Source organism: Crinia signifera, chromosome 6, assembly GCF_055691185.1.
Source record: "Crinia signifera chromosome 6, ASM5569118v1, whole genome shotgun sequence".
NCBI lineage: Eukaryota > Metazoa > Chordata > Amphibia > Anura > Myobatrachidae > Crinia > Crinia signifera.
In genome coordinates this window covers 210,097,211-210,120,967 of record NC_139222.1, presented here as the reverse complement: position 1 = coordinate 210,120,967, position 23,757 = coordinate 210,097,211, and the positions used below count along the sequence as shown (strand labels likewise).

The 23,757-nt window shown below is 44.9% G+C and overlaps 2 protein-coding genes across 3 annotated transcripts in view; both read right to left on the bottom strand.

Moving 5' to 3' along the window:
• Nucleotides 1-4,882: 4,882 nt before the first annotated feature.
• Nucleotides 4,883-23,757, bottom strand: part of CDC42EP4 (CDC42 effector protein 4) — a 44,356-nt gene continuing 25,481 nt past the window's right edge. For both annotated transcript variants that reach the window (XM_083148747.1, XM_083148748.1), the window contains exon 2: nt 4,883-7,823. In XM_083148747.1, coding sequence (XP_083004873.1) covers nt 6,684-7,610 — 927 coding nt within the window. In that variant the 5' untranslated portion in view covers nt 7,611-7,823 and the 3' untranslated portion in view covers nt 4,883-6,683. The remainder of the gene's footprint in view (nt 7,824-23,757) is intronic.
• On the bottom strand, nt 19,915-21,749 carry LOC146008921 (uncharacterized). The gene is made up of 2 exons (XM_083148746.1): nt 21,036-21,749; nt 19,915-20,969 (listed from the first exon to the last, which is right to left on the bottom strand). The coding sequence occupies exons 1-2, from the start codon at nt 21,068-21,070 to the stop codon at nt 20,399-20,401; spliced, it is 606 nt and encodes a 201-aa protein (XP_083004872.1). The 5' UTR covers nt 21,071-21,749; the 3' UTR covers nt 19,915-20,398.

Below are 23,757 nucleotides of genomic sequence, written 5' to 3'. Positions count from 1 at the left end.
GAGCACCAACATTTCAGATTTACGTGCAATTTTGTTTCATCAAATGGTTCATCCTTTAACATTACGTTGTGCTGATTACACATTGGACTACCCACTCTGCTGATAAAATCTCTGTGTGGTTCACTAAAGCCAGAGGTTTGATCCTATCAGCCCATTGTAAATGCACTAGTGTTACCAGTGGTTTATTTTTTTCTGCACAAGGGACTGTTACACTTACAATTTGTTTTGTTACATATAGTGATCTCTATCATTGGAGATATTCTTTCTGCATCTATGTATTTTTATTGTCAGTAGGCAACTATTTGCTCATTTTAGATTTAGCCATTGTGTGTACTCCAGGTAGCTTACATACTGTAGTGATATTCTGTGTTATTATACTGTATATTGAATGTATAGCTTGTGCTTACTGTAAAAATGTCACTTCCAGCTCCTGGATTTCACCTCCCAGCTCAATCATGGCTGAAGTTCTGTGCCAATTTGCCACATTGTAAGGGATGGAAATCACATTGTCAGTTTTTGGGTGCAGAAATCTAGAGCGAGGGCTTACTCCTTCCCAAACTTGCACTATTGAATTGTTGAAAGTTTATGTATTATTCTGAAACACTGGAGCAAAATATACACACACAAACTATAGTATGTTTTAATTACAGGTGTAGAGATGACTTTTGCAGCACTTTTGTATATACCTGTGCCAGTATAATTAACTACAGATGTAGAGGCATTGAATTGTTGAAAGTTTATGTATTATTCTGAAACACTGGAGCAAAATATACACACACAAACTATAGTATGTTTTAATTACAGGTGTAGAGATGACTTTTGCAGCACTTTTGTATATACCTGTGCCAGTATAATTAACTACAGATGTAGAGGCTCTCATTCAGGCAAAGGGGGCAACGGAGCTTCCCCCGGGTCCCCGCCGCCTCCCCAACCAGAAAGAGGTAACTAAAGAGTACTGATGTCTGTAGCTGTGACTGTTATGTATAAGCAACGCTTCTAGTGTTGGTAGCTGTGGCTGTTATGGTAAATCAGCACTTCTAGAGGCAAATTCCTTCTCAGATGGACAAAACCATGTGCTCTGCAGGGGGGCAGATGTAACAAGTGCAGATAGAATTAGATTTGGGAGAGTTATTTTGTTTCTGTGCAGGGAAAATACTGACTGCTTTATTTTTACACTGCAATATAGATCTCACTTAGAAGAAAAACCCCACCCAAATCTAACTCTCTCTGCACAAGTTACATCTGCCCCACCTGCAGTGCACATGGTTTTGACAATTTGAGAAGGAATTTGCCTCTTAGAGTGAACTAGAATAAGGCCCCTAGTGTCAGCAACTGTGGGCATAATGTATCTGCAGTGCTACTACTATCTGCAACTGTGGGCGTAATGTATCTGCAGCGCTTCTCCTGTCGGCAACCATGGGCATAATGCGGTGCTATTACTGTTGGCAACTGTCGGCGTAATGCAGCACTTCTAAAGTCAGCAACCATAGTCGTAATGCAGCACTTCTACGGTCTGCAACCGCAGACATTATGTATCAGCAGCATTTCTGCTGTGGGCAGCTAAAGACATTGGGCCAGATTCTCTAAGCTTCAAAAGTGATAAACAGCCATCCAATCAGCTCCTGTCTGACATTTTTCAAACACAGCCTGTGACATGGCAGGTAGGAGCTGATTGGCTGGCTGTTTATCACTCTCCATTTTATCACTTTTGAAGCTTAGAGAATCTGGCCCATTGTGTGTAAGCGGGGCAACCACTGTCAGTATTATGTGTATAAGCAGCTGTACTACTATAGATAAGGGGTGATAATATGGTGTGCATTATGTCTATAAGTAGCACAACTACTGTGGACATTTTGCGTGTAAGCAGCGATACCACTGTATGTATCAAGGGCACTGCTACTGTGGACATTTTTTTCATAATCTGCTGCTAATGTGGGTATTATGTCTGTGGGCATTATGTGTGTAAGGGGCACAAATAATGTGGGCTAATGTGTATAAGCAGCGCTACTAGTGTGGGGCATGGTGCAATGAGCTTGCTCCAGGTGCTATGGCTCTACGCTACACCTTTGGCTGTGGGTTATATAGACAGACTGCAGGGGGGGAACTTTTACTGGGGGGGATTTAGGGTGGTCAGCCCTGAACCGACAGGACAAATAATTTCATGAGACGCCTCAGGACAAGTGATTTAATAATCTGATAAGGGACCGGATTCAGACCTGATTGTTATTGTGCAAAGTTGTAGACAGCTGCAACCAGACCGAAAGAGAAACCAGCTTGTGCAAATTGCGAGAGAATTGTGAAACTAAAGGAGATCGCTATCCACTCTCAAATCCATACGCAATTCCCAAAATTGATTTTTTTTTTTTTTGCTGTCTGTTAAAATGTGAGTTCTGACCCTTCCACAAATCTGCGACTGATACAGGCTGATTGAGACCTTCCCTTAAAATGCCTGGGCACATCTCAGACACTCTCAGAAAACTGCAGGTTTCCACCCCCTAATGCCGGCTTCCTGTCTGGTAACCTTCAACCACATTGTGTTTATGATTCATGCGCATTTTGTCACTATTCCGGCATTAATTCCCTGATCCGCAATCATCTCTGAATCAGGCCCAAACCTTAATTTCCTGCAGCTGACAGACTTAATGCATGGGAATAGCCATATAATATTTGTGGGGGGTTTTGCTTCTGTCTCTTATTAGTAATAGAATTTATTTGGCATGATGTCATTTTTTTGTTGTGTTCCCCCAATTTCATGGCACACAAACCGTAACCCAGCCCTGCTGGCGAATAACCTTAATGCCCATCCAGTGCTTGGACCCCAGAGTATAGCATTTGTTACCTCCGGTTCTGTCCGCACGTCCTACCAGCAACTACAATTGCTACTCTGGATGGAGCGTTCTGCACCGCTCTGACACTGTACACTTACCTTGTCAGTCAGAGTTTCAGTGTCATGTTGTTTTATGCAATTTTTTTTTTTGTAATAAGATCCACTCAGTGCTATATAAATAGAGAATAATAATACCCTGGGAAGAGTGTCTGGATTAACTGTGTGTTTGCACAACAAGCATGAGGATTGCAAGCTACGGCATAATAATCAGGTTTTACAGCTTGGTCTATGAGGTTTTTGTTTTTCCATTCTACATTCAGTATGTTTTATTGTAAATGTACATACTGATAAAAGTTACATTTTCTTTACTGAATATTCATTTTACTTGATTCCTTTTTATTCTGTAGCCAAATAAAATAAAGACGTATTTATTTGATAGTAACATGTAATAAACTCAAATTATAAACAATTTCTCAATTGTTTTTTGGAAGAATATGTAAATGTTTGCTTTATTTTGCCTAATACATAGAAAACTGTTACGGGGCTTACACACTGGGCAATTGCAGAGAATTTCCAAAGCGATCTCACTAGCTCGCTTAGAAAATGCCCCTACAATGCCCCTGCCCAGTGATTTAATATCCAGCATGCTGTATAAATCTAGTGATATTGCCGGTCAGAGCCAGTGTTCACACCAGAGAACACTGGCCTGACATGACACAGCGCTGACACATCGCTGTGCAGCGCTGTGTGCTGAACGATTTTGCTGAGCGCTCTACATTGCTCAGATCGCTCAGCAGTTTAGGCCCCATTAGACCTGTAATTTTATGTTGGTTTATGAGTCCTAGGAATAGTTTGACTGTATAACCTTTGCCTGATCTTGTTTATACTTTAAGACCTAGAAAAAACTAAAGTTACATCCCACCCTTTACAAGTAAGCCATGCTAGTCTATTGTGGGGTGCGCATGACACACAAATAAGACTGACATGATGGCCTTGTAAATGTAGTTATTAGAGAAGGAACAGACAATGGTACTAGGCCTAGACAGAAAGTGAACTCCTGTTAAAGAGTACTTAACTGACAACTCTCTTAACAATTATATCAAATCACTTAATTATATTAAAACATGCTAAAAGGATTTTTTTGTTAAAATAATACAATTAGGATTAGTGTGACTTTAATATTCTCTATCTCCTGATATGGACTATATAAATCAGCAATGAGTCCTCTCAACTGGGATGCTGCCTGGGAGAATAACGGAGGTTAAGCAACACGGTTATTATATACAGCATAGTTGTGAATAAAAGAAAAATGTTAAATGAGGGTTCTGGAGTTATTTGGTGTGGTAGTTATCAAATCTGAGAGAGATACAATTGTGAGAGATAAAGTACAAGCCAATCAGCTTGTCTAAAGCTTGACACAAACTAGATGATATATGGCTAATGTTATGAGCAATAATGAACAATAGATCGTTCATATTTGTGTGTGCTCTATATCATTAACGATGCGCGCTGCCGCTGGTCGTTAATGATATCTACTTTTGTGAGAACATGCAACTCGGTGTTGACTATATCGTCAATGACTGCTTGTTCAGTGGCTGCAGAAGGGACATCACTGAACGACATAATTAATGCACTACATTGTTCGCCCGGGATCACCGTTCATATCTTAAACAAGATCGGCAGTAAAGCGAATCATTAAGTGTGTAAGGGGCTTTACTGTTAGTATCTGATGGCTTGGTACTTTCTCACAATTGTATCTCTCTCCAAGCATTAATAAACACCCCCTAATACTGGGGTAGCCTACTCCAGTCCTTGAGAGCTACCAACAGTTCATGTTTTCCAGATCTCCTCACAGAATCACAAGTGAAGTAATCAGCTCCACCTGTGGGTCTTTTAAAATGTGTCAGTGAGTAATGAGTGCACCTGTGCATCAGCTAGGTTGTCTGGAAAATGTGAATTGTTGGTAGCTCTCGGGGACTGGAGTTGGCTACCCCTGCCCTAATATCTTTGTGCTTGTATGCGGAGTATAAATAAAACCATAAATTAACTCATAAGTTTAATTGTAAAAAATAATTTATTTGTCTTATAAAGAGATTTGCCAATGTGTGGAGATTTATTGAAGTTAGTGAAATGTACAATATTTAATATTTTGTTTAAGATCACCTTGGATGTTTTTGTAGATCTAGAAGGTATCAGTAAACGTGAAATCAATTACTAGGAACTAACATTTTGGTTCATTTTTAACACTCACAAGCCCCAATTTTTCTTTTGTAATCGTCCCTTTAATTAACCCATACAAAGTAAGTACCGCATCATCACTAGACTTGCCGCTATTTTATTTAAAAAATGATACCTTTCTATTGTACTGTTTCTAACTGGCTTTATTTATTTTAGCAAACATATAACATGTTATTTACTGCTGTTGTAAAAAAATAAATACTGTATTCTGCAAAAGCAAAATCTTCTAAAAAAAACAACGACAAAAGTAGGATCTGTGTAGGTGCTTCACAGAAAAATTCTATTGATGTCTTATTTGGAGAAGACCAAAAGTGTCAAATTGGGGTAAAAAATTGCTTTAGCAGCAAATGGGATAAATGCATCCAAATCCTTCATGAAAGATTTAGAACAAGATATGACTTTTATGTATATTATAAAAAACAAAACAAAGTGAGCATAAAAGTAATTGCTGATATTTTGGATGACCAATCAGGCAAAAGCTTTACTATATACTGTAAGACAGCCTTGTCTAACACGGTGCGTAGTAAGATGGGTAGTGTCATTTTTATTTTACTATAAGCACCATAAATAATAACAGGAATACAGTTTTAAGGGATAGAAGTTCCTCTAAAGATTAGTATTACTCCCACAGAAAAATAAGAAATCTCTGCTGATAAAGGAGAAATTGGTGTACACTTTACTGGCAACGTAAAGGTTAATAGTTGTCAAATCTAGAAATGACATGACATGGACTTCTGTTACCACGGATCACCATATTATTTAGTTCTAAAGCTTTGGCGTTATTACAGGGTCCTTTTTTGCTTTTCAATAGTCACTAAGTGGCCATTCTTTTATTGTAACATGTAATCATTGTTCATTCTCCTCCTGCCAAAGATCAATCTAGTAATCTCTGATTGTCAGTGTACTTGCGCCTCACAGGTAATGCGGCCACTGTGAGTTTTGAACATTGTAAAACAGTTGATTCAGCGAATGGCTGGTTTCTGGAATGCACTGTACAGACTGACTGAAGCTCTAGCATTATCCCATCTCTGCAATGCGTCCTGCAAAGACTTGACCAGCAACGTTTGAGGGACAACTTGAAGAAAACAGGAGTGGGATGTATAGAATAGTTAATATACACACACTGCACAATGTTTAGGTAAATGAGATACAGGCACACAGAGAATCAATTCCAGGGTAAACAAGCTGACATGGTTTGTAGTGATAAATTCCCACAATGTAGGTCTCTGGATTACAGCCTAAAACCGCACTTCTGAGTCACCTCTGTGTGGCAATGTTCCCCATACCACTTCTAGACTGTAGTGTTGTGCCATAAAGCAAGGTTCTTACGTTAGTGAATATTACCACCTTTATAGGATCCATATGGCCGACTCTTGACCTTCTTGAAAACTAAGGGTCTCCTCAGTTTTCTCTTTGTATCCTGTTGCTGGAGTACCTTATTGCTATTAAATGTTCCTTTCTATAGCTTCATGAGCATGTATAGAGCTCATGGATAAAAGGGTTATTGCCAGAATATCCCCACTTTTCCAGGCTCAAATGAAAACAGGGATTAGCCAATCTGCTCTATGCTTGGTTAGCTTCTCAGCAGAATAATAAGACAATCTGCTTACAGTCCTTCCTAAACCCTTATCTCATCCTCCTCCTCTTCTTCATCCATGAAGGAAAAGTCTCTTGCTCTCCTTGGTTTCTCATCTGGCATTCCTGATGTACCCCTGGACACTGAATGGCTCTCTTTGGTGGACTTACTCTTGTGGCTTCTGCTAGACATGGGACCACTTTCTTGGCCAGAGGCCTGTGTTGCAGGAATTGCTGAAGGAGGACCCGGCTGCCTAGATAAAACAGAACTTTGGCTAGAGTTTGTCCCATGCCCTTCCAGCTCATCAAGACTGCGATCAAGCTCCTGCTCCCACTGACCTTTGTCCATGACGCTCAATATATCTCCCAACATGGATGGGCCCAAGTCGATGTGAAATGACATGATGGACTCTGCGTGTTTCATGCCATGACTACTTTTGGGGGCTGTCTCTCGCAGCTGTGATATTTCTCCAAATTCTACCTCTGCTAAAGTGGGGTCTTTAATCGGTACTGGGCTACTGGCAGAAGCGCCATTTATGTGTTGTTGCTCCTCGGGTATCTTCTTGACTGGGCTGGAGGACAGACTCTTGGGCATCTTTTTTCTGGATGAACTCTTTTCTGATTCCTTTTCGGTCAGCTGTGGCAACGAAACCGCATTCTTGACAAAAAGGGCAGAGTCCCTGAGTGACCCTAACATGTCTCGGCGATCTGTTCGTGTCACTGAAAGAGAGCGTTTGCTGCTTCGGAAGTGTCGGGATAAAAGCCCTGGTTTGGAGGTAGATTCTTCTGGCTCTGGCTGCTCATCTTTACTCAGGAATGACGTGTCTCCAAAAGCATCTCCTGCCCTTCCTATGTGCATGGTATGACGGAAATCTCCCATAGGTGCACTAATCATTTCCGCCGTGAGGTCAGCCCGCGAGCGCCTCTTAGATGCATTGGGGTTTGTGACCATCTGCTTTAGAATCGGCATCTTGGCTATTTAAACACTCCAATGTTAATTCCTTGTAAAATAATCTGTTTTAAGTTCCTCAATTCACTTAGCAGTCAATGGGTAATCGTGTTCTAGTGCAGATAATAAGTTAGAGCTGAAGGAAATTTCTTCAAAAAACTTTTAGGGAGTTCCCAGTGGTGTAATAACTTGTTCTTGTAGAGATCACTGTGAATCCCGACCATCCAATAGATCCTGTTATATAAAATGGCAAAGAAAGAACGTTAGTTTCTGATATAACTATGAAATCTAGAACAACATTTTATCTACACAGAATGGTGAAACATAATAATATATATCAAACTATATAACGATGGACAGCTGTAGAAATTAAGGAGCCTTTTGTGTACACGCTTCCCTGCGTGTACTCACAGGGGAGCTTTGTGTGCGAGCAGCCACAGCGAATACATTATTCATTGGCCACTCACACACAACAGTGTGGGCAGGGGGCTTGGGATTGCCTGGCGTTTCATGGGCGTTCCCATAAAAGTGCTGGACGTTCTCATGGTAATTCCCCGATGGGGCAGGCAGCAGATTCCCTGCACAGGACGCTTGCAGATCTGATACATCTGCAAATGCTTGCAAAATCATTTGATGGTCGCCGACCGTCTAATGATTTTGTTCCCACATGCAAGGCTGCAAATGGATGTTTATGCAAAACCTCCATTTGCATGCCTTTGAGGGATCGCGGCGTGCAAGGGAAGGCAGGCGGCCGTGTGGACTTGCAAGGTCAACCAGAATAACCACCTAAGGGCAGATTTAACAATAAGTCATATTCTAGTTGTCACTCATTACCATCTAAATGGTGCTCAATCCAATCAGCTCCTAACTGTAAGTTTTCAAACACAGTATAGTTAGGAGCTGGTTTGTTTTTACATTTTTAAATATCATATAATAGTTTCATTCTCTTTTGAAACTGGCTCAGTTGCAAAGCGGATACAGGACCAGCTCTATGGTGACATAAGAGTGTGGAAAGTTGTGCACTGTGCGCACAAGGGGCATCGCTGGCGGGCGGAGTTATCGCTCCTCTGCTCTGGTGGACAAGATGTTAATACATCATGTTGTCGTCCCTTCCTGCTTTGCAGTGAGAATATAATAAAGTATGAACCAAGTTGGTCTACATAAAAAAAATGTGAAAAAACACAGGGTGACCTTTGTGGGTGACAACAATGCCTGTGTCGACCTTCTGTTCACATCAACCTATAGTATGTTGAATATTTCAAGGTGTCTACCTAGTCAATGTCCACCATTAGTAGTCGACAGTAACTGGACCTAGACATTGTTGACCCACATACCTTCTGTCGCATAGCAGCCAAGAAAAGTGTTACCCTTCTATCATATAAGAATATCTCTGCTTCTGCAACCAGTGCTAGCAACATTCAGTGAATTAGTGTGAGCATGTCCGGAATTTTGGGGTCTATGGGCCTGATTCAGACCTGAACGCACAGCTGCGATTTTAGTAGGAAAATGTCCAAAACCCATTGTAACAGGCACACCATCTAATGATTTTACACTGGTCACTCCTCATCGCAGGCGCGGCGTAACCCGATACTTACTCAGCAGTGTGATGGATAAAGGCATATCCGGCCTGGAGCTGGTGTCACACACCCTTGTCTAAACCCCTCCAGTGGAGGTTTTTTTTTTCCCCCTAAAAGAAGCACCACCACTTTCTCACCCGGGGCCGGGCAGCGCTGCTGAGCACTACATCAGCCGATGCCCGGCCATGTGCGGCATGACGTTAGCAAGCCACGCCGTACACAGCCATGGGGAAGGAGGCGGGACCAGGCAGCCGAAGCCAGGCAGCGGCTGAAGCTGAGTTCAGCACTCAGCGGCACTGCACGACACTAATGGTGCGTACACATGGGGGCGATTTAGTGCAAAATCGCGGGAAATATGGTCGCTGAGCGACCATATTGCCCGCAATCGGAGTGTGCACCGGCGATATATCGCCGGGTGCGCGCTCCCGTTTTTCCCCTGTGGTGATCGCTGGTCGCAGGAACATGCTCCTGCGACCAGCTGATTTCCACTGCTGGGCTCCCCCCGGCGGTTTCTTTTTCATCAGTGACCATCTCTGGTCGCTGATGTAAAGGAGAAACTGAGCAATATATTGCTCAGCCATATATTGCTCAGCAATATATGGCTGAGCAATATATCTCCCCCGTGTGTACACAGCTTAAGAGATAGACCGTGGCAATCCTGAGAATTTTCCAGGTTTGCCAAACTGGGCACTTGAGAATACTGCAACATGGTATGTGCATGCAGAGATGCCTAGGCCGGTGTTTCTCAAATCTGGCCATTGTGGAACCCTAACTGGCGTTTTCCAATCCTCTAGCTGGAGCCCAGGTGTGCTAATTATTGGGTGACAAATGTAAAATGATCCACACATGGTACTAATTATGTGATTAGTGATTACTCAGAAGACCTTAAAACGTGCCACTGAGTGTAGCCTGAGGCCTGGATTTAAAGCTAGACTCATGAATGTGGTTACAAGAGGACTTATATGCCATTAGCCAACTAACAAAGGAGTGTTGCATGGAAAAAGAGCAAGGTCCCTATAAAATATAGCTATGGGGTATTGCTATGATTACTACCATTCTATGCTGGTATATGGGTTGTACTGGCTGAGGGTGTGGACAGCAGGAACAATTGTAATAACAGGAAATTGACAGAATTTGTAGCGCTTAGGGTGAGTGCAGTATTGTAACTGGAGAATAGAAGGAGAGAAGAGTGCTGTGATTGGGAAAACGGCATGATGGAGTTGAGATGGTGTTGGCATCCTGATGCACAGAATCCAGACACCTGGGTGATACTTTAACTCTGCCCCCCCACATTTCCCACTAACCCTTACACCTCCCCCCTTCAATATAACTCTCCCTGCATAGTGTCTAACCCTAACTCCCCCTATCTGCAGCCTTTCCCTCCACCGGCAGCCTAACCCTAGCCGTCACTGGCATATTAACGTTCAGGATGCCGACAATATGGGTTTCGGTGCCAGCATTATGAGTGGTGTCAGAGTTGTGGAGAGGGTCTTCTAACCAGAGTTGGGATTCTGGCTTTGGCATTGCATCCTAAACAACAGTATGTTGTCCGGATCCCCCGATTGGTGCCACCGCAAAAGGGGAACTGGAATGTTGCTTGTAATAGGTAATATTGGGACATAATTTTTACCGAAATTACATTGTTTTGTATATATAAAAGAGGAATAAGGGAGACAAAACCGTTTCCTTGCTTTACAAAACCAGATTCTGTTACTGTAATATATTTAGTTACAGGATGCAGCTCTTATTCTATGAAAGCTAGAGGGAGATTTTCATTTTTCTAATATATTATTAATAGACAGATTTGGGAAGTTCTAATGACAGCTGTCAAAACATGTATCCTCCTAGTAAGACAAGAGAGTAACGGAGGTAACCGGGCAGAAAACAAAGGCAGTTCTGACAGTCACAATCTTCGGTTAAATGTGTGGTAGATGACAGGATTAGGAGGCTGCAGGGGCACAGCAGGATCCTTTATACTCCATACAGTTTATATTTTGTGTGTCTGCATAGTCTTGTTTTTATGTGTAGTTTGGATGTTCAATTACTCTTATGTGGGGGAAAAAATTGCATGTACTTTGTGACATATAAGTCATTTCTTCCCTCTACAATGCAAAGAGAATAAAGGGGCCTACACACGGGGAGATTTGCTGAGCGCAAGATTGTTCAGCACACAGCGATGTATCAGCACTTTTGTTGATCGATTTGTCAGGGGCAGTGTTCTGCGGTGAGAACACTGGCCCTGCCTGGTGATTATTTCCAGATTTATCCAGCATGCCATGGCCCCTACATGCATTTTCAAAGCAACCTAGTTCGATTGCTTAAAAAATGACCTGAAATCGCCCTGTGTAGGTCCCATATGTCATTTAAAAAGGAACAAAGGGGAAGATTTAACAATGAATGATATTCTTGTTATCATTTGTCACGAATGATAAATGGTGTTCTAGCCAATCCTCTCCTGTGCTTTTTCAAACCTATGACAGTAGGCAGCAGTGGAACGCAGCGCTGTGAAGGAGTGCTGGGGATGGCAGAATTTGAAAAAAACTATTTAAAACACTGGGCGTCCCTCTGATTGGCTGAGAGCTCTCTTAGCCAATCAATCAGAGGCCTCCCATTCTGACAGTCGTTGATTGGCTGAGAGAGCTCTCTGTGGGCCGCCCAGTGTTTTTTTTTTTTTTTTAAATGTTTCCAATTTCTGATGCCGCAGCTGAGCGCCAGCTCTCCTTCACAGCACTACGTTCCACAGCCACCAGCGATTCAGCCCCTACTCCCCTAACCTGCCGCCAGAGCTACGGCCACCGATAAGATGTGGTTAAAAACCACATGCAATCGCTCATACAATTGGATTAATATTATGCGAAGCACATAATACTTTTCGACCTGACATGCGACCGACTGGCCCGAGCATCGCATCATCCATTTGACGTGCATACAATCCTTCGATTAATCGCACAGATGCGGTCAAAATCAAAGGATTGTTTGCAATATGGCCCTAGAGCAGTGGTTCCCAAACTGTGTGCTGTGGCACCCTTGGGTACCTCGGGACACTTGCAAGGGGTGCCTCGGGTTGGTAGTCTAATGCAAATTTATGGTCACCAGTGCTAGTAGCTGCCAATCATAATATATGTGTGAACAGAAGTGAATTATGTCCCTCTCCAAATAACCTTTATACAGAACACATAAAAACAAATTACTTAATTTAATATTTTTCTCGGTACTTGTGTATTTTGGCGGCGCCCGATTTCAGCATCGTTCGATGAACGCATCGCATGCCATGTACCCGATAGCATGCGATGCAATTTTTTCCCCCTATACGATGAAAAATCGTATAAGCACCCTAAAGGGTGCTTTTGAGCACCCTAATGGGTGCTTACAATGTTAAATGCACCCCCACGCCACCCCCCCACTATAAACGTGAACCCGAAGCGTGGCGAGCGCAGCGAGCCTGCGAGGGGCGGCGGTACGCGTCCTACGACCTTTTCATACCCCCACTATCCACGTAAAAAAAAAAAAAAAATCTTTGTGTAAAAGGAACTTTAAAAGGTTGGTTACGCAGTAGAGAGGACTGCAAACAAATAAGTGGCATGCCATCACTTTCCACTGCTGAGATTGTTAAACTGTGGAAATGCAGTTTTTTTTCCATTTGTTATAAACAAGTAAATATTTATTCATTACCAGTAATTTATATAGCGCGCACATATGCCACAGCACTTTACAGAGAATATATGAACATTCACCACAGTCGCTGCCCCAGGGGAGCTTACCATATCTTACTGGATTTGTAAACAGTAGTTATACACTGCACCTCAATGATTCCTATAGGAAACCACTTTCTGGGTTGATTTTTATCTTTGCAATGTTATTCCAAAACTAATAAAGCTAAAACTCTGGAGTGTCCATATGCTGCTGTGGATATTGTGTCTTGCTGCAGGCATACATATGATACAAAATACAATTAGCTGAGGTATGAGATTCATAGCCATTGCAAGTGCTCTGAAGATTGATTTCTAGAGTGCATTACATCATGATGTAACCTGGAAGGCTGCCTAGTTCCCAAATAAACTATTGTGTCATTTGTACAGCTCTACTCACCATTGTAAGCTACCATCATCTATGACAAAAGAAAGGAAGAATTTTGGTGCCGGTCACTGAGTGACCCATGTATACCTCACCCATAGGGCCAGATGTATTGAGCCTTAACCAGAGATAAAGTTGAGGGTGATAGAGTTAAAGGACCAGCTCCCAACTGTCATGTTACAGGCCGTGTCTGCGATGTGACAGGAGTGGATTGGATGGTCTTTTATCTCTCTTTGGACCAGATGTCTCAAGAGTCAAAAAGTAATACAATGGAGGGTGATAAACAACCAGCCAATCAGCTCCTATCTGACATGTTACAGGCTGGGTTTCATAAATGACTGGTAGGAGCTGGTTGTCGATCTCTCTCCACAAATTAAACATTGTTACGCCTGGTCCTTAATCACCCTCCACTTTATCTGGTGTTAAGGTTTAATACTATTGGCCCATAGTCCTCTGTGCAGACGACCACTGTCCTATAGGTCAGCGATACTGTATAGTGCAACTCTATATATACTAGATCAATATACAATATATTAGTTGTTAGAGTGAACTGCCAACATATCACTAGCGAGTCAGACTTATGTCTGTGAACGACATCATTCACCGGCATCAGGTATTCGGTCATATGCCGGATTTCACCCCCTGTGCTCCTGCCCCTGGTGTGTGCTGCAATTCCAGTGTATTTTTAGGAGATGCTGTATACTAGTGCTTCACAAGTGCTGAACTCTCCCCATGGAGATGCTGCGGCACACTGTGGATCATTGTTTTCTAGTCCATTTAAATACTAGATAAGGTATAAAAATTACTTATTTGTGGGTAGGTAACAAAATGATTAGTTACAAATTTAAAAAAATCAAAACGTGAACCCAAGGTGTAGATCCACCTGCACAATCTACTGAGCTGGTGTGCATCAGCGGCTGGGAACCCTGACGGAGCATTTGTTCACATGAAAGTCAATGGATTCACACAGATGAACCCCTTTCAGGTCAGGTGCAGAGTATAGTGCTCTCCTAAGTAAATACACCCACTTGAACAGTAATAGAAGATAACGTCAGTGGAATTACAAGATCATTTTTAGTCTTAGAGCAATAAAATAGCTGAAGAATCTGAAGACTTTTATGTGACTACGACTATGGGGTGTATTTACTAAGCTTTGCAGAGAGCAAAAGTGTAGAGAGATAAAGTACCAACCAACCAGCTCCTAGCTGACATTTTTTCAAACACATGCTGTAACATGACCGTTAAGAGCTGACTGTCAGGTACATTCTTGCTCCCCCCTTTGGGAGAGATGTTCAAAGCTTTGAAGTGATAAAGTGACAAAAGATAATCAACCGACCAATCGGCTTCTAAGTGCCATTTATTCAAACACAATTTGAAACCAAGCTTAGTACATCTGCCCATGTTTCTATCCAGCTTGTAGTGCCTTGCTACCATCTTAAAAATAAAAATGTAATAGGACTATACAGCAATAATCTGGTGAGCAGTAAAAACGTGAGGCTCATTTCTAGAAACATCCTTAAAAGCGATCTTGTGACATCATGTCTCTGTTAATGCAGCTGGTGCCATTTTGCAGATCAGGCACATCTGCATTACTACCTGTATAGTAATGCAGTTAATATAATGTATCTGGGTTAACTGTATAAAGTGGCTAAACCTATCTAAGGCCCCACCTCAGAAGGGCACCTGCAGCATATTGCCAATTGGCAGAAGCAACTGAATAGCTCAGGCAGGTGCTCCTTCCATACAATCATACAATCATGCAGAAGACCATGGCTCTAACACTGCAGAGCTTGTATACTCTCCATGTACTTGCGTGGGTTTCCTCCGGGTACTCCGGTTTCCTCTCACAATCCAAAGATATGATTAAATGGCTGCCAACAAATTAATCCTAGAATGTCTGTGTGTGTGTGTGTGTGTGTGTGTGTGTGTGTGTACACGTGGTAGGGAATATAGATTGTAAGCTCCACTGAGGCAGGGACTGATGTGAAATTTCAAATATTCTCTGTAATGCACTGCGGAATATGTTTGCACTATAAAAGAAACTGTTAATAAATAAAATAAATAAAGAAGACGGTACTTGTTTCCTAGCACGGCCAATCGTGGTCATCGGGTGTAATTTTTAGTGGTCTGCGATGCGACCGACGCGATGCCCCCGATTTTTCCCATTGAAATGCATTGAAAAAAAGTCAAAATTGCGTCGGTCGCGTCGTATGCGGCTAAAGGCTTAAATGGTCCAGACGCGATGCCCCCGATTTCCCATAGGAAACAATGTTAAATGCCTCAATTTACCCGCGATGCCCCCGATTTCCCATAGGAAACAATGTTAAATGCCTCAGTTTCACCAAATCATCATAGGGAACAATGGTAAATGGGCCAGAAACCCCCAAAAACATTCCTGAACAGTGAAATGTCCCCACAAAAGTAGTTGACGCCACCCCACGATCAACGCGAACCCGAAGCGTGGTGAGCGCCGGCGGTACGCGTCCTCCGACCTTTTCATACCCCCACTATCCACGTCGGCGTGGAGTTGAGAATAGAATAGTGTGGCGAGCGCAGGTAAACGTGTCCCTTCGCGGGCTTCACAGGTATCCGCGTCTCCTCGCGGGGCTCGCCACGCTTCGGGCTCGGTGGCTCGCCACACTATTCTATTCTCAACTCCACGCCGACGTGGATAGTGGGGGTATGAAAAGGTCGGAGGACGCGTACCGCTGCGCTTGCCACGCTTCGGGTTCGCGTTGATCGTGGGGTGGCGTAAACTACTTTTGGGGGGACATTTCACTGTTCAGGGGTGTTTTTTTGGGTTTTCTGGCCCATTTACCATTGTTCCCTATGATGATTTGGGTAAATTGAGCCATTTAACATTGATTCCTATGGGAAATCGGGGGCATCGCGGGTAAATTGAGGCATTTAACATTGTTCCCTATGGGGAAATCGCGGGCATCGCGTCGGTACCATCGCACCCGATTTTTTAGTGCATGCGATGGCCCCGATTTTTCCTCACGATGCCCACGATCATGATCGTTGTGGCCATGCTAGGAAACAAGTACCAAGAAGACAATTGAATTACCACATTTCCCCTGTTCTTGTTCCTGTGACCTTAATCCACCTTTCCGAAACAGCAAAAGGTCATAATTTACCACATCAACTGATAGGAAAAGTGCAGATTCCTACCTGTTAATATGCTTTCCTCTACTCCACCATGGCAGCCAACTCATGGGTTAAGTCCCGAAGGGTAGTACTCTGGAAGGAAACAAAAAAAGAACACTGGCCCCTATATAAGCTCCACCTCCTTAGGACTCAGTGTCTTGATTAAATAGCACACAACACACCATTATACATCAACTTAAGACATAACCACCAACAACCGGGCGGGATAATGCTGCCATGGTGGAGTAGAGGAAAGCATATTAACAGGTAGGAATCTGCACTTTCCTCTACCTCCCCATGGCAGCCAACTCATGGGTAATACCCAAGCAGTTACCACACTGGGTGGGCATAATAACACAATACTGATAACATAATGAAAATAATGAAAATAAGGTTACGTCACCTTACTTAAACAACTGCGCTCAGCACCTTCCTACCAAACCGGGCGTCTGCCGACGCCGCTACATCCATTCTGTAATGTCTGGTGAAGGTATGTACTGAGGCCCAGCATGCCGCCTTACACAACTCCTGAATTGACGCCGCCTCCTTCTCCGCCCAGGAGGCCGACATTGCTCTCGTTGAATGAGCCTTCAAGCCCGTCGGCGGGTCTTGACCCCTAACTCTGTACGCCTCCAGAATACAGGATTTGATCCACCTTGAGATCGTAGTCTTGCTGGCCCCCTGCCCTTTATACTTCCCCTCGGTAAGCACGAACAACCTCTCTGTTTTTCTGTGAGCTTTGGTCCTTTCTAAATATATTTTTAGCGCCCTAACCACATCTAGCGTATGTAGCCTCTCTTCCTTTGAGTTAGCGGGGTTCGTACAGAACGAGGGCAGGACAATCTCCTGATTAATATGAAAGGTGGACACCACCTTGGGCAGAAACCGCGGATTCGTCCTTAGAACTACTTTATCAGGAAAAAAGTTCAAGAAGGGTTCTTCTGCCCAAAGGGCCTGGAGTTCCGATACTCTCCTTGCAGACGTGATCGCAACTAAAAACACCACTTTCATAGTAAGCAGTTTCAACGATACTTCTTGCATAGGCTCGAAAGGATTTTCTACTAGCGCGTTCAAGACCAGATTGAGGTCCCAAGGTGACAGCGGGTTATGGAATGACGGCTTTATCCTCTTAGCCGCTTGAATAAATCTTTGAACGTACTTATTATCTGCTAGTCTCCAGTCCAGCATGGCCGACAGAGCCGAGACCTGCACCTTAACTGAACTAACGGACAAATTTCTGTCCAGACCCTGCTGCAGAAACTCCAGCACCGCGCCTATCTCTTTTGCCTGATTGTCTCTTGACTTACAGAACTCCACGTATCTCCTCCAAATTCTATGGTACGTAATGGACGTAGATTTTTTCCTGGCCTCGAGCAAGGTCTTTACCACTCTACTGGAAAACCCTTTCCTCTCTAACATACGTGTTTCAACAGCCATGCCGTCAGTTTCCAGGTGCAGGGCTGCGCCTTCCATAACCTGTTCTGACCTATTAGGTTGTTCACATCCGGCAGATGCCATGGGTCTGCTACCGACATCTCCAGCAGTTTGGAGAACCATGGTCTCCTTGGCCAATACGGAAGGATCACTATTGCGGTCACTCTTTCTTGTTGAATTTTCCTCAGCAGCCTTGCTATTATTGGGAAGGGTGGAAACGCGTACACAAATTCTGCTTCCCACACCGATGTCAGTGCGTCCTGCTTCTCTGCTCCCGGCTCCCAATGCCTTGAGAAGAATCTCTGGAGCTTTGCGTTTCTCCTGGTGGCCATGATGTCCACCTGAGGTTGACCCCACATTTTTACGATTTGCTCGAACACCTCCGGGGACAACTCCCATTCCCCCGGCTGCACAAGCTGCCTGCTGAGGCTGTCCGCCTGCAGGTTCTCCTTGCCTGCCACAAACACCGCCGTGAGATTGTTTACGTGGCTCTCTGCCCAAGATATTACTTCCGACACCTCCGACATGAGCTCTCGGCTCTTTGTCCCCCCTTGCCTGTTTAGGTAAGACACCACCGACTGATTGTCGGACCTCACGACAACGTCTCTTCCCACTAGGCATTTCTGTAGGTGTATGCAGGCCATTAGCACTGCCCTCATCTCTCGGACGTTTGAGTGCTTGGCTCTTGCTTCCTGGGTCCAGACCCCTTGGGCTATCTGTTCGCCACAGACCGCTCCCCAGCCTGTCAAGCTGGCATCTGTGGTCACCACTTTTTGTTCTGACACCGCGAACACTCTCCCCTCTTCTAGCCTCGGTCTGTCCGACCACCATGCTAGATCCTGACGCGCCCTTTTCGACAGGACAATCCTTTGGGACTTGTTTTTTCCATCGCCGTCCCACTGCATAAGAAAGCAGCCTTGGAAAGCCCTCATATGGAATCGGCCCCATTGTACTGCGTCCAGAGCCGCCGAAATGAGTCCTAGCACTCTCATGCAGTCCCCTGACGAAACGCTCTTTTTGCTTAGGAGAGAGGATACTTCGCGTTCTAGCTTCTGTCTTCTGTCCTCCGTTAGCTTGATCGTCATGCGATTCGTGTCTATCCAGACACCCAGATATTTTGCCGCCCTCGCCGGGACGAGCTGACTCTTCTCCTGGTTTATCAACCACCCGTGTTGTTCCAGGTACTGCTTTACTTGGGACGTACTCCTCTCTGCCTCTTTCCTTGTCTTGGCCATAATCAACAAGTCGTCGAGGTATGGCCACACGCAGATCCCCTGCTGCCGCAGGTTGGCGACCAAGACCACCAGCACCTTTGTGAACGTCCTTGGAGACGTAGCCAGGCCGAAAGGCAGAGTGACAAACTGATAAGTTACATTTCCCAGACGAAATCTCAGATACCTGTGGTGCCCTGCGTATATTGGTACGTGCAGATATGCGTCCCGAAGGTCTATTGTGGTCAGAAATGACCCTTCCACAATATCCGGTAGGATAGACCTTAGTGACTCCATCCTGAATTTTTTCGTTATGATGAACGTATTTACTCTTCTCAAATCGAGGATCGTTCTGAAGCCTCCTGAAGGCTTTCTGACTATAAAAAATCTTGATTGGCAACCTTTCCATTCTTGCTCTTTTGACACTTTGATCACTACTCTCTGGTTGATCATTTTTTGTAAACTGTCCAGTAACGCGGCCTTTTCTCTCGGCTCCCGGGGCATGGGAGACTCCGTCCTCCAGTAACCGGGGAACTTCGCAAACTCTATTTTGTACCCGGATTCTATTATGTCCAGTACCCATTTGTCCTGGACGGATTGGGACCAAAACTGCTTGAACTGCAGCAGTCTGCCCCCAACTGTCTCTCTGGCGTCATTGGGTAGAGTGCTTTGCGGAATACCTTCCATCTCTGCCCCTTTGGCCTCGAAAAAAGCTCCGATTCGCCCAGGACCTTCTGAAACTTCTCCCCGGCCTATACGCCCTTGCTTCCTTAAAGTCCTGTGACTGGAATTTAAGTGACCTGTTGAAAAAGGGTTTCTTCCCCTTATCCTGCGGCAGCCACACCGACTTGCCGCCCGAGATCTTGGTGATGATATCATCCAGCTTGGAACCAAATAGATACTGACCCTGAAATGGCAGGGCCAGCAGTTTCTGCTTCGATTGTGTGTCTGCTGCCCATGGCTTGAGCCATAGCGCTCTTCTTGCTACTGCCATCGTGGCGCTTGATCTTGCCGCTAACTTCACCGCATCTACAGACGCATCACACATAAACTCTACGGCAATCTGAATGTTCTGGATGGTCTTTATCAGATCTGACCTCTGAATTCCATCCAGCGTGTCTGACTCCAGGTCATGACACCAGGACCTCATTACCCTGGCTGTTACCGCCATGGCTGCGGCCGCCTTGATTGCTGCCCCCGAGGTGACATGCTGCTTCCGCAGACTGACCTCCATCTTCCTTTCCATCGCATCTTTAAAATTGTTCGCGTCTTCCAAAGGAAGCGTCGTCTTTTTGGAAATTCTTGCGATCGCCGCATCAACCCTCGGGGCTTCCTCCCGGTGTTTCACCTGCTCACTCTCGAATGGCTACATCTTGGCTACCCTAAGTGGCACCGCCACCTTTTTATCCGGGTGCCTCCATTCTTCGTCTACCATTTCCTTCAGCGCCTTTGTTAACGGAAATGTTTTACCTTTTTTCTTTTTGTCCTGGAACAGCAGGTCCTGCAATTTCTCTTCCCCCTGAGTCTCTTCTATTTTTAGAGATTTATTGATAAGAACCAACAGGTTCTCCAATAATACTGGGTTAAAGTCAGCTTCTGCTTTATCCTGCGCTATTTCTCCTTCTTCCATTTCCTCCTCTCTGAATGCCGGTCCTTCTGCCGAGTCTTGGGATCCCCCTGAGAGCTCAGCCCTGCTCCTTTTTGCCTGCATTTTCTCCACATCCTGCTTTGTCATAAACGTGTCTGCCAACGCTGTCTTCAGCATAGACACCAATTCGGTCATCTGGGGCATACCCATCTGTTGGGTAAGTTTGCAGGCGCTACACGAGGAGCCTATCCACATATCCGGCAGGGCCTTGTCACACAAACTGCACTTGGCAGGATGGTGTTTCTTGTGCTTGGCCTTTGCCTCAGCCTGCCCCTTGCTTGTGTCTGACCTAAAACATATATATCACAGTCAGTACCCGAAGTGCTTTACCAACCAATGCTTATTTCTGGCTTACCCTGACTTTCTGTGCTGCTTCTTCCCCTCATCCATAGTGACAGCTTTAAGCCTGTAGCTAAAGCAAATAACACAGAGTAAGGATGATGATAACTCCTCCAGCTAATGCTGTCAGCGGAGTCTTACCGTCTGCTGGAAATGCTGCGTGCGTACACTTCACTGTTCCCGCAGTCTATCAGCTCTCACCGTTCACTGGCTTAAAGAGCTTGTTGGGGCGCTTTTAGGAGCTTCATGCTCCGTTTTTAAGGTACCGGCGCCTTAATGACGCGCCCCCCTGTGCGTGCGGCGCGTCCGTGACGTCAGACGCCCGCCGCACATAGCCATTGGCTTAAGCGCCCGACGGGCGCCCTGCTCCTGCGCCCCTGCGTGGCGCTGACGTCAGACGCTTACACGCCGGACACCCAGCTTCCGCCCGACGGGCGCCCGGCTTCAGCGTCCTCTCTCCTGTCAGACGCCGCACGCCGGACTCGCCTGCACCAGCCCATGTCCGCCGCCATTACCTCGGACAAGCGTGCTACCTCCGGCAGGCTCCAGCAGACTTCAGGTACCCCTTACTGCCCTCGACAGCGGGGACCCGTTTTTCTCAATCCACGCCTCACCCCCGACTGCTCTAGGCAGCGGAGAGGGCTGCAGCTCAGGGTAAGCCCTTCCAACTACCCTGGAAGGAAAAAAAAAGACACTGAGTCCTAAGGAGGTGGAGCTTATATAGGGGCCAGTGTTCTTTTTTTGTTTCCTTCCAGAGTACTACCCTTCGGGACTTAACCCATGAGTTGGCTGCCATGGGGAGGTAGAGGAAACTTTATTGCTGCCAGGTGAGAGATCTGGGCATATTTTCTGGTGATCACCAGACACCGCAACTATTGTTTATATATACATGATTGCCTAATGTGTACAGTAACAGGATGGAATAGTAGAAGGCAGGAGGATTCATAACCTATAGAGGTAGCTTTCCAGTATGCATCCATGATTTTCACCTTGTCCAGGTAGTTGAGTCATTTAAACACCACTGGTCTAGGTTGTTGCTGTGTGGATTTCCTATTGGGTCCCACACGGTAAGCTTGTTCAACTATAATCAGCCCAACAGATTTCAAGCCCAATGTATTTGGTAGCCACATGGAAACTAATGACAACAAATCTCTGGGCACTTTCAGGCAATCCGATGAGATGCAGATTATTTACTTTATTTCTGTTTTCGAGATCCTCCACCTTTTATCAAGTAAAACCACGATGGTCGATTCACAAGCTTGTAGCTAAGTACTAGCCACATGGAGGTCATCTTCAAGAGTAGAGATCCTGGCTTCCACCTCCGTTAGTCTTGTGGTATGTTGAGAAAGCTGCGTGGTGACCTTATTAATTGCCTCCATTAGTAGGGCTAACTTACAATCCAGTAGCAGAGAGAGTATCTCTGAGATTTCTTTGGCTCGTTGTGCAGGCGTGGAGATGGACTGAGAGGTGTCCTCCACTTAGTCTGCCATACTGGCTTTATTGGGTGAAGGAGTAGAGGAAGTTAGACCAGGAGCTGCTGGGTTTTGTTTGGATTTGTTGGCATGGGAATCCCTGGTGGCTTTGGGAGTTTGACACCAATTTTTCCATCATAGGTACAACTCCTGGGAACTCCCAAAGCAGTGGAGTATATACCTAGCAAACACAGCACACCACAGAAATGCGGTTGTGGTGTTCACAGCGATGTGACAGTGGCGTACGGCAGTGATAATAGTGGCAATAGTCAAAGCTTGGAAACACCCATACAGAGCGTAATTAGCAGTCATAAGAAAAGGAGTAGTTCCTGGGGACAGGCAGTTTACTGTCAGACTCGATGAAGGAGCTATGCCCTCTAGTATGACCTTTCGGACAGTATGTAAAATTGCGGGTGCAAACAATAATGTACAGTCTCTCCTGTATATTTCCAGGGTCAGTGCCGTAGCAATCTCTTTAGCAGCAAATCACTATGCTGACCAAAACCTCTGGAGACGCTCCAGGAGTATTTAACAGGTGCCAGAACGTAAGGAGGGGAGAAGAGGGTGATATAAAAGACAAGCTGCCCCTTAAATATGGTGGCCACTGGACCTATCCTGGGGAGGGGGGGGGGGGTGGTTCACTGCCCAGTGTCCGTTTGGTGTGGGACAATGCTGGGGTAATGAATGGTAGGTGTTACCGCTGGCCACTGTTTCTGTGGCTCACAGGTGTAAAGAGGCATGGTGTCTCTGGAACACAGAGAGTTCTCTAAAAGCGTGACCTCTAGCTGGGTCCACGCCCCAGAAGTTCTTGCTCACATAATTTAAGATATAAATGAAGATGAACTGATAAAAAGGAAAAATGTTTGAAAGAGTAATGGTGCGTACACACTGAGCAATATGATCACTGGCAATATATTGCTAGAGATGGTCACTGATGAAAATGACACACTGCCGGGAGAAAAGGCAGGGGAAGTTGCTGGTCAGAGGAGCAAGCTCATCCGACCAGCGACCATTAGGGGGCTGAAAACGGGAGCGCGATACCATATTGCCAGCGATTTATATACTGAAATCGCCCCCGTGTGTACACAGCTTTAAGGTACTGTAGTAGTCCTGAGCTGGTTGTGGGCTGGACACTCAAGTGACCGTTCACCATTCATAGCTCTTCATGCGGAAACACAAGCCCCTAAAGCCAAGTATTAATGTTCTTTAAGCAGTTTCAAGGACCTGGAAGTGAATGTGCAACTTAAAATTTGTGAAATGGAAAAC